At 44.3% G+C, this 10,532-nt stretch overlaps 2 protein-coding genes across 2 annotated transcripts in view; one reads left to right on the forward strand and one right to left on the reverse strand.

Annotated features, from left to right (window-relative positions):
* The window catches only part of RPRD1A (regulation of nuclear pre-mRNA domain containing 1A), a 46,396-nt gene extending 43,599 nt beyond the window's left edge, over nt 1–2,797 (forward strand). The window contains exon 8 of the mRNA XM_061994433.1: nt 2,733–2,797. The gene's annotated coding sequence lies outside the window, so the exon portion shown is untranslated. The remainder of the gene's footprint in view (nt 1–2,732) is intronic.
* C4H18orf21 (chromosome 4 C18orf21 homolog) lies at nt 1,119–8,688 on the reverse strand. The gene is made up of 5 exons (XM_061994438.1): nt 8,521–8,688; nt 8,264–8,298; nt 7,257–7,456; nt 3,243–3,451; nt 1,119–2,826 (listed from the first exon to the last, which is right to left on the reverse strand). The coding sequence occupies exons 1-5, from the start codon at nt 8,598–8,600 to the stop codon at nt 2,673–2,675; spliced, it is 678 nt and encodes a 225-aa protein (XP_061850422.1). The 5' UTR covers nt 8,601–8,688; the 3' UTR covers nt 1,119–2,672.
* Nucleotides 8,689–10,532: the final 1,844 nt, after the last annotated feature.

A 10,532-nucleotide genomic window follows, 5' to 3' on the forward strand; every position in this document is an offset into this window, starting at 1 on the left:
GGTTTGTAACATTTTTAATATGAGGTACAATACTATTACTATCTCTGATACAGCTACCATTGAATAAGTAAATTTGTGTAAGCTGGGAAACAATTCTATGTAATTATATGCAGGGGTGTATGCTGCAGAGAACCTTTTTGCTCTTGCTTTACAAACTCTGGGTGCAAATTTGGCCTTGCTGAAATTGGTGAGGCCGTTTCTTCTCTCCAGAGTTGTTCTTCCAGCTCATGAAACCCAAACCTGTAATGCTGCATGGCAGAGGTTTGGCAGGGAGGCTCAGCAACAGGCTGTGGCAGCCAACAATTAAGCTCAGCATTTCAAGTACAGGAATGTCACATATTCAGAAGAGGGCATCAGATGCATGGGTGTGTGTATATATATGCATCTGATACATGTTTCTATGATGTACATACCTATACACACCATATATGTAGGTATGTATATACATAAAAAACACGTGTGTCTATGTATATAATGTTTTCCAGTTCACTGATTCTGCGAATGTCCAGTAGTAGAAAAAATCTGTATGGCTGAGAGGCTTAGGAGTAACATAAAAGCCTTTCAGATAGAAAATACCACTAGTTTCTGCTCAGCATTTTGAAGCACACTTGTAAAAACAAGGAATGGCACATACTGAATGATTTTTTTTTTCCACAGTAAAGTCTGAGAGCTTGCAATAGTGATCCCTTATAACAACCCAAAAAAAAAAAAAAAAATATTTGGACTGTGACAAGACTCTGCGTTAACAAACAGCACATTGCAATAATGATTCGCCCAGAGCACAGGATACCTGAAGCTCAGTGCCTGCCATCCACAACGCTCTTTTTGGCAGACTAGCAGTGGACAGATTGACCATTAGTAATCATAGCTGTGCCCCAGATCCTGTCTCTTCTCCATCTTCTGTAGTTCTACCCAAGAAGAATGTGCCTTGTTCTCTGAGGCCATTTGGTGTTACCTAAAAGGCACAGTAAACCAGGTATGAGTGGGAGATGTTCTTCAAAAGTATACTCTAGACTTGATCAAGCAGGTTAATGTTGGTGGACCTTGAAACATAGATGCACGCGCTGGTTTCACGTTAAGTCTCATAAGAAGCAGAGCAGTAGAGGACCCAAGGTATGTACTTTCAATATAAAAATTTATTGCAAAATGTGTTTTTCAAATACTTCTGTAAAATGCACATTTTCCATCAACAAGACTGAAGTATTTTTCAAGAGGACTGGATCATAAATACAGTGACAACAGGTGAATTAATGCAGGTTCTACACTAGGAAAGGCACGACTCCAAGGTACACATTTTGATCAAAGAATGACAGTTAATTTGATCCCACAGGTATGTAAGAAACAAATGGCAGAGAACCTTTCAGATTTACTGCACAAGCTTACAGGAGATATAAAAAGGTTACGTGCCAATCTTTGAGACTGTAAGTAGAATTTGCAAGTAACTATTCTCTCATGCCCTGGATTGCTTTCAAGCCAACCAACTTAGCAGCTCATCCTATTTCTTAAGCAACCGAGTCCAAATACATTTAAAGGAAACTATTCATTAGAATACGGAAAAAAAAGGGAAAATGCAGACCTTTGAAACCAAGAACGTAAACATTTTTAACTGACTGATTCTCTTTCCAGAGAGGAAATCTGAGCAGGCTACAAACTCAGCCCTGAACAGTGACTTTCTACTGTCCTTTCTCACATCTGTGCCTAAGTGAAAATCTAAAAACTGACTGCTTTAATCCTGACATCACCTAGTCACATGAAAACACTTTGGTGCGACAAAAAAAAAAGCCTGATAAAACTGCCACTTAAGAAAGAGGTTCTCTCCTTCATCATTTCTGAACAGGACAAGTGACCCATTTTGGCAGCACCAGAGCAACTAGAAAGGAAGCAGCCCTTGTTCTTTATGACTGTGCCACTCTGGGAGCAGTAACAAATGAGGGTGCCAACAGCAGGCTGTGCTGGAGCTGCCAAGGCAGTATTGAGAGCATCCTCATTCACAAGCTTCTGCCTTAGCCTGGGACCAGCATCATCCACAGTCTGTACCCCAGACAACATTCGTTAAGAAAATTAAGAAACTTAATCTGGTGATACACTGTCTTATCTCTCTTTGTGTACGAGTGCTGCCTCAAAAAGTAAGTTATTTTGGAACCTTTGTAAAGGATGTGCTTAAATCACCACAGGTATCAAAAAACAGCAACGTTACAGAGACCCTGTTAGACCCTTAAAAATATCGTACCTGCTGGTGAAAGTGCCTTAGTGAAACATCCTTGCAAAGCAGGGAGATCTTTCACATTCTGTCGTGATGCATTATCTTAAAAAATAGCAAGACAGTGACGTGGAGCAAACTGTAACCTCTCCATCCTCAAATTGCTTTCAGGTCTGCCAACATATCTGTTGCTCCTGATGGATTCCCTATTGTCAACTTCCTCAAACGATAGATTCTGCCATTTAATTTTTGGGCCAAGAGAGATCACGTTTGAGATTCCCAAGAATATCAGACTGGCTATTTTCTCATCTCTGTCTTGCATATAATCAGTCCCCTTAGAAACAGAGCTTGCTTCTGAAAATATCGTCTCTGCTTTCAGAGTGTAACGTGCCCTTAGCTCAAGTTTTAAAGAACTCACTTTATTAAAAAAATACTTATTGCTGTAATCTTTACTATTTTAAAAATAATTTTACTATAGTAAAGTCAAGAAGGTTTTCAAATCTGCCTTTTGGCTTTTATCTTTTTCTTCTAGGTTAAGCATCCGTTTTAGCTTTGAAAAGTGAAACTTGGAGTTTCGAGGAGTCTTGGAAGCAGAGCTGGTTGTCACCCGTCCAGATACACGTGTTCTGAAAAACAAGAGACTCAAATCTCTTAAAGGTGAGGAATCAGAATTAGCGTAAAGTAGCTAGGAAAGTGCATACATGAATTTGAGTGGAAAATTTTGAACGTAAAGAGTGTTATTTTCATGTCACAATGAGCACTCAGAAGTATAACTTTGTCGTGCAAATTTTAAGCCAGACATTTCACATTAGTGACAAAAACGTAAGTAAGTGTTGTTTGCATACAGTTGCTTTTCAAAGAAGCTTAAGAATGTAAAGGTTGGAAAGTTAAAATTTATCTCCTCAATCAGACCACTGAAGAAAAATACCTTAGTTAATTTAAGGCTAAGTCACTAATCTGAAATCAATACACGACACCCATTCCCAACACGATGTAATACACTCTACTTGGCAAAGTCCCTAAACAGGTGAGACACAGGTACCTGGGAAGTGATGAGGGACTGTTCCCTTTAGATGCCAACCTACTGCAGCTTACAGGTGTCCCTTTCTTGGCAGACTGAATTTTTACATCTGGTGTCCTCAAGTTACACTTAATACTTGGAGTGCCGGAACTTGGTGTTCTGGTAGAGAAGAAATCCCTGCTTTTACCATAGTGTCTTCTTGTTCTGTTGCACAAGTTGCAAGTAACCAGCTACGGAGAGAAGAAAGGAAATATCAACCATTCCTTCAGCCTTTCCATTATAAAGCCACTGCAAGAATTACCCAAGCCATTCTCCAAATATCATGACACAAATACTTGGTTACGTGAAACAAGAGATATTAAAAAGTAACATACACTTTACACCTAGTATTTTCATTCAGGCTTTTTAAGCCAAACACATCCCATGGGTTTATCTAGAGATTACTCCAGTCCTCCAGCAAATAATTTCAGGAGACCAGTAACTCTGAATTGTCCAGTGAAATAGGGCAAAGAACCCTGTCAAAACAGAAAGATGAAACAGGACCTGAACTTGATACATGGTATCTTGTGTATACATTAAAGGTATTTGTATTTTGCTAAAAAAAAAAAAAAACCAAACCATGGCATAGTGTGATGTAAATTCATTAGCGTAGTCTACCCCCAATGAAGTTTTACTACATACTTTCTAGTCCTAAAATCAAATTACCAAACTCTCAAAAGTAGTCATCCATAACTAATAACAGCAATTCTTACTGAACAAAGAGGCTTTTTGTTCATGACAAAATACTACTGTAAGAAGGAGGTTCTAAACAAAGGGTGCTTTCTCTCTTGTTTACTTCTAGACTGCAGGGAACTTCCAGCAGCATAGTATGTTGCAGAGGTGCATCAGAACAGATCATGTCAGTCAAAGAGGGGACCAGCAGGTACTCCTAATATCCCTTACTGTCATGGCAACTTTACCAAAAGTTTGGCAAGTTTACCAAAATTCAGACTGCTTAGAAAGAATTGCACTTAGAAATGCCAAAATGAAGCATTTTCATTTAAGTGTCATGACAGTCGCTAGACATTATTTTGTCAGCTAACAAACTAAAAAATAGAAAGATCATTAACTTATACAGCTCAAGTATTGATGTATTTTTAGTTCTTCTAAATGAAATTCAGATAGGGAAAAAGCCCTCAGCATGACATGATGATTTAGAACTCCACAGAGTATAAATGGAGGTGAACACCTTACCACTGACAGGAACTGGTGGATTAATCATAGCACTGCACAGTTGGTTCCCATTCCCTGAAGTGCATATGCAGTTAACTCAAAAAAATTTTAGAAGCCCTGAAATAGTTCCTACATTATATGCCTTTCATGGCAGAAGCATTCCCAAGTCAAGTTCTGCCAGCTAAGAAAACTTAGCAGAGGCACAACCTGATGCAGTGTTGCTTGGTTTAATTTCCAGGCTGTTATGGTTTGACATGACAGCCTTTTCTGGTAAGGAGGGGCTGTAAAGATGGCTTCTGTAAGAAGTTGCTCGAAACTCTCCCCAGCTCTGAGCCAGACCCACTTCTGGGGCTGAGCCAATTAGACACCTCCACGATCACTTTTTAAGAAAAAGTCAGAAGAGGAGGCTTCTTCCTCCTTCTTCTTCCTGGTTCTTCCTTCTTCTGCCCCTTCTTCTTCTTCTGGATGGTGGTGGTGCAAGGAGTAGGAACAGTGAGAGAAACAACCATGCACACTCCAAGGTCAGTGATGAAAGAGAGGAGGAGGTGTGCTGGAGCAGAGACTCCCCTGCATTCTACGGATGGGAATGGTGAAGGTGAGATTTATTTTAATTTCTTTAAAGACCCTGCATCAGTGGTAGAGACTCATGTTGCTAAAGCTGGCCCCGGACCAGGGGCAGCAATTCACTTCATTAAAGGCCCCGAGCCAGGGACAGTGACTATGGCCAGAGGAGGCCATGTCCTGTGGCAGGGACCCAACCACTTCACTACAGACCTCAAGCCAGGGGCAGTGATTTTTTTCTTTAAAACTATGGCCAGAAGAGGCCATGTCCCAAAGGAGGGACCCTTTATCACTATGACCGGAGCAGGCCGTGTCCCGAGGAAGGGACGCAATATCCACAGCTGTAACTGTGGGGAGGAACCCACGACAAAGCAGCTCAGAACTTATGCCCAGAAGAGGCCTTGTCCCGAGAGAGGGACCCTATAACTGCAGAAACTGCAACTGTGGTGAAGAATCCACACCAGAGATATTCACCAACGACTGCGTCCCGTGTGAGGGACCCTGTATCGGCAGAAACCGCAGCTGTTGGGAGCAACCCACACCAGAGAAGTTCATTAAGGACTGTGTCCCAGGGGAGGAACCCTGTGCTGGAGCAGGGGAAGAATGCCAGAAGTCATCCTCATCTGAGAAGAGAGAAGAGGCAGAGCCCATCTGTGAGAGACTGACCACATCCCCCATTCCCTGCCCCACTGAGCCATTGAGGGGGGAGGAGGTAGAGATATCAGGAGCAGTGAGCTGGGCCTGAGAAAAAAAAGGGATGGGGAAGGGAGATCTTAAAGTGCTGGTTGTAATTTTCTCATCATCCTACTCCCTTTTTGCTTTTATTCTGTTCTGTTTCTTGTAGAATAAACTTTCCTACTTTCCTCTCTAAGTCGAGTACTGGAGTCTGTTTTGCCCAGAACCGTAATTGTCAGCGAGCCCTCCCTGCCCTTGTCTTAATCCACAACAACCTTGCTTGTCTTTTTACTCACATTTCACTGGGGCCTCCGCCATCCTAACAAGGATGGGGGTGAATGAGTGCACCAAGCGAGAGACTGTCGTGCTGCTGCTGTGCTAGCTGGGCCAAACCACGACACAGGTACATTCAAATTCTCATTTTCATGAGCCTCGGGTATTAGATGACAGGGATCTACACTGGTAATTTTTTCTCATTTATTAAAACATTTGCATAACTTTTTTGAATAGTAATGCATGCCTTGCCAACACGAGATTACATGTATACCTATTACTCTTCAAATAACAGTAATTAGTGTAAAAAATAGTGATTAAATCTTACATTCCTAAGTCACTTTAGGCAAAGAACTGAAGCCCCATGAGCAACATTAACTTGTTTAAATTCCCTATGTGATTTAATTTTGAAAGGCCTTCCTGTAAACAGTAACGTTCAGACAAATGTGAAAAATTCAGTTTCCACAGAAGGTAACAATAATCTGATGGAGCCATAAGACTCTACTGAAATAAATGTAAGTAAAGCTCGTTCAGTTGAGCAAATATATTTTTACACAACCTCACTGTCTATCAGTCACTCCAGCTCTTCTTCAGCGCTGAAACAAAGGCAGTAAATGTCAAGCTACGCGTACTGGAAAAACCAGCCTGATTTCAACCAAGAAGTGATTTTATTCTTTGGTATGCTTTGGAGTATTCTTAGCAATGTATTTCTAAGGACTCAAATGGATTTTAGGATTTATACATCTGTATTAAAGGTCTGCATCTAGTAGCGTTGCCTGGTCCGAGTTCTGCCACATTCATAGGGAAAAAAGAAGCAGGCAAAAATCTGTCTCTGCTGCCATTTTATGCAAAGCTATGCAAATCATACAGTAGCTGTCAGTAGAAACAACAGAACTTCCTGGCAGGAAAAAAATTACTTAATTTTCAGCACTATCTTAAGACTCTGTCAGAGTCTACCCAGACTGCTGCTAAAGACATCACAGGGAGGACAAAGCTGTTTATGTGACTTCTCTGACATATGGGGTTATCTTTCAGGGGGAGAAGGGGCTATTTACTGTTCTTGTCATTGTGCTCATTATCTCTCCATCAATGAGAGTAGATTTTAAAAGCTTTCACTGTGAATACATGTTATCACAAAAGAAAGCAACAGTTACATGCTTATAAAGAAAGAAAAAAAAACAAGCAAAAACCAAGCAAATGTGTAGGGTAAGCTCCGCTTCTAAGAGAAAAAGATTACCATATCTTATTTTTCATGCCCCTGAAAGGTTTCCTGGAAATACCAGGTCTGTAGCAGTCCCAAGTAAATATCCTTACCAGAACACTTCTTGACTCCCTGTACTTTGTCAAAAGCTTTGTCTGTTTCATATTCAGTCTACGGTTCTTGGCCTCTCGTTTAAGAACTTTCTCTATCTGTGGAGTCACTTTCATCTTCGGTTTGAGACGCACCCGGTAGCTACCAGGAACCAGGAACTGGAAGCAGTAAGGACATATCCTTTCTAATCCATGTACTTTATCTACAGATTAACAATGGTAGAAGATTAAAAGTTAAATGAAATAACAATATTTTATAGGCAAATATTAAAATGTTACATTTTTATTTTACTGTTACCTAGAGAGGTATATTTTTACTTTCTTCCAGGTACAACTGGAACACGAGGAAGCTGAACACTGGTATGTGAACACTGGTACGTGTTCAGCTGAGCATAATTCATGCCAAGTTTATGCACAGCATAAGTTTACCCAATATGTAATTTTATACATTTTCCTGAAAAAAAATGCAATTCCTTCTTAAAAATCTTCAACTCCCAGGCTCCCAGTTCTGCAAGGAGCTCCACACATGCACTCTTTTTTTGCCAGATTGGTGATGCCAAAGCCTTGTCGAGCTCTTTGCACTTAAAGTGCAGCAGGATGGCAGCATTGCAGCCTGGTACAAAGAAATGCTTTCCGATAAATTTCAGACATAAGAAAAGGCACGCTCCTGCATCTGCCTTATTACTATATCCTGCTTCCAGAGCCGCACTCGAGCATCTCTCCCTAATCCCCCGAGGTACAACCTGGACCCTGCTGACCGGTAAGTATGCCGTTTGTGCCGGCAGCCGCGAAGCACGCCCTGGCACAGCTTTGCGGGGGCAGTGCACAGAGAAGGGGAAAAGTGAGGGAAAGGGACAGCCTGCGTCGGGCTAGGCAGATTGCCACTCTGCGCTGCCCTCTCACCGCACTAACTCCCCGGGACTGCGCTGGCGGGGACGGCGGGAGCACCCCCCCTCCTCCTCTGTAGCGGCCCCAGCACCGCCGCCTGCTTCCGGGCCCCTCTCACTCGCCTCGGGAGGTCCAGACCGAACTGCAGAGCGTCCACCTGCACGGGAAAAGAGCACGGCGTCACGGCACGGTATCAGGGCACGGTGTCTGTCAGGGCACAGCGGGGCATCGCCGTGGCGGGCGAGGGGAGGGGGCGGGCCAGCCCACGCGCGTCACCAGCCGCCTCGCTTCCCCCCCGCCCCGCTCCATCCAGCGCACACCTCGCCGCTGCGCTTCCCGTCCCCCGCCCCCGCCCCGAGGGCTGCCGCCAGGCGCTTACAGCAGGAACCGAGCCTGTCCCGGGCAGGCTCCCGCCAGACCCTCCGCTGCCGCCACCAGGAACCGCCGCTGCCGCCCCATGGCGCCGAACACCCGCCCCCCCGGAAGCCGCGGCCAAACAGGTCCGGCGGTGGGAAAGAGAAGCTGGAGGGGAACGTGCAGCGTTTCGCCGATACCCGGCGGCGTGCCCGCGGCCGTGGCACCTTGGTTCCGGCGTCAGACGCGCCCGCGGCGACCAGCTCAGGCCGGCGCGGCGTACCGTACGGGGGATTGGTGGGCCGGGTGAGGGGGGAACGGGCGCAGGGCGAGCAGGCAAGTGGAGCAGCCCTGGCTTCACCCCGGCCCGTCGCCGCCGGGGTGGGCTGCGCTGGCGCAGGCTCCGCGCCCGACCGGCGAAGCGCGCCGTCACCCGGCGGGCCCCGGCGGCTGGGGGAGCACGGGTCGGGCCCTCGCGCCGCCCTCCCTCAGGGGGCGGCAGACAGCGATAGCGACTTTCAGGAGCCGCTTGCGGCTTCTTGTGTTGCAAACAAACAAACAAAAAAAACCCCACCCAACTGGTGTGGCCAAGAAAACATCTACTGTGGCGAACCGTCGAGTGAGAAACGTCAACCGGCACCTCCAGAATGCGGCTGCGTGTTCAAAAGTGCTCACCTTGGGCCGCCTTCCACTCTCTTCGGATGCCTTTTTGATGGCTTTTGGCAGCTACACGGTTGGCTTTGTCACTCGGCAAATCCGCTGCTGTTAAGAAGGCAACGCAGCAACCCTTGGCTTTTGGGTACTGGGAGTGTGTTGCGTTCATTCCCCCAGCCCCGTTCACTTGCTAGGCATCCTTCCCCTTTGATCTGCTGGTAATGGCGTTGATTTAGGAGAGGCGATCACCTGTGAAGGTTTCAGTATTCTATCAAGGAATTTGAATAAATACAATTATTATTTTCTAACATGGAGTAGCGAAGGGTGTTAGGAAAGCGTGGTAAAAATTGAATTTCTGGCCTTCCTTTAAAAGGAGAGCTTTACAGTGCAGTCAATAAATCTGGGCTCGTTAATTAAATGTTTATAATGACTACAATTGCAGCCTCTGCCGACTTCATTTTTTAATTACAAAGATTTGGTTTGGTTTTTTTCAGCGGACCTTTCAATATTAACATTCTTTGTTGCCAAATTGCTGGCTTTGCTGAAGAAAGTTTTTGGGTGAACTCTGGCTCTCTGGAGTGGAAGAGCAGGGATGTCACATAATACCTGTTTCAAACACAGGCAGTGTTCGTCAGTCAACAGATTAATTTTTTTGGCAAATGAAATATTCGCATTTATTAATAGCAATGAGGAAAAAAAAAGCAAAAGAGGGGTTTTTTTAACACCAATAAGGAAAAATATTTTCCACGCTTTTTGGGGAGGGCCTGTTTTTTATCAACTTTAACCGTGTTTTCCCCTTAAGGGATTTGGTTGCAGAGGAGGAATAGCAAAACAAGTTGATGCCATGTTCTTTCCCAGTCTCTGCCTAGCAAAAGGAAAAGGGTGGGGGAGATTCAGGGTTTTTCTTTTATCTGGAGCTGGGATCTGGCACCTCCCAGCCCCTGGAGTAGTGCAGATGGGCTGGAGCACTGGCACCAGCACCTTGGAACAACTTGTATGTGTGTGACAAGTGCCTGAGCGACTTGGTTAACAAGCCTTATACTGTACTACTTGAGCAGTGACTAACACAATGCAAAGAAATAATTTTTATTATTCTCCCTTGCCCCTACACTGCTTCTACATTCTTATCTCTTATATTTTTTCCCCCCTCTTTCTCTTCCAGTCTGTCTGAAATGCATATACGTTTTATTTCTTCCACTCCTGAAACTACTCTTGGCCATTCTCTTTTTTACATTAGGTTTATGATTTCTCTTTGCATTATCAAACATCTCTGTCCAAAAAGCAGTGCAAACAGCACCTCCCAGTGCCATTCATGAACAGCATATCATGTGTCTCGTCCCAGTACCTGTCTCACGAGGCAGAAACTATATTTGTCATGCTAGG

This window comes from Colius striatus, chromosome 4 (genome assembly GCF_028858725.1).
Source record: "Colius striatus isolate bColStr4 chromosome 4, bColStr4.1.hap1, whole genome shotgun sequence".
In the NCBI taxonomy this organism is placed as follows: Eukaryota; Metazoa; Chordata; class Aves; order Coliiformes; family Coliidae; genus Colius; species Colius striatus.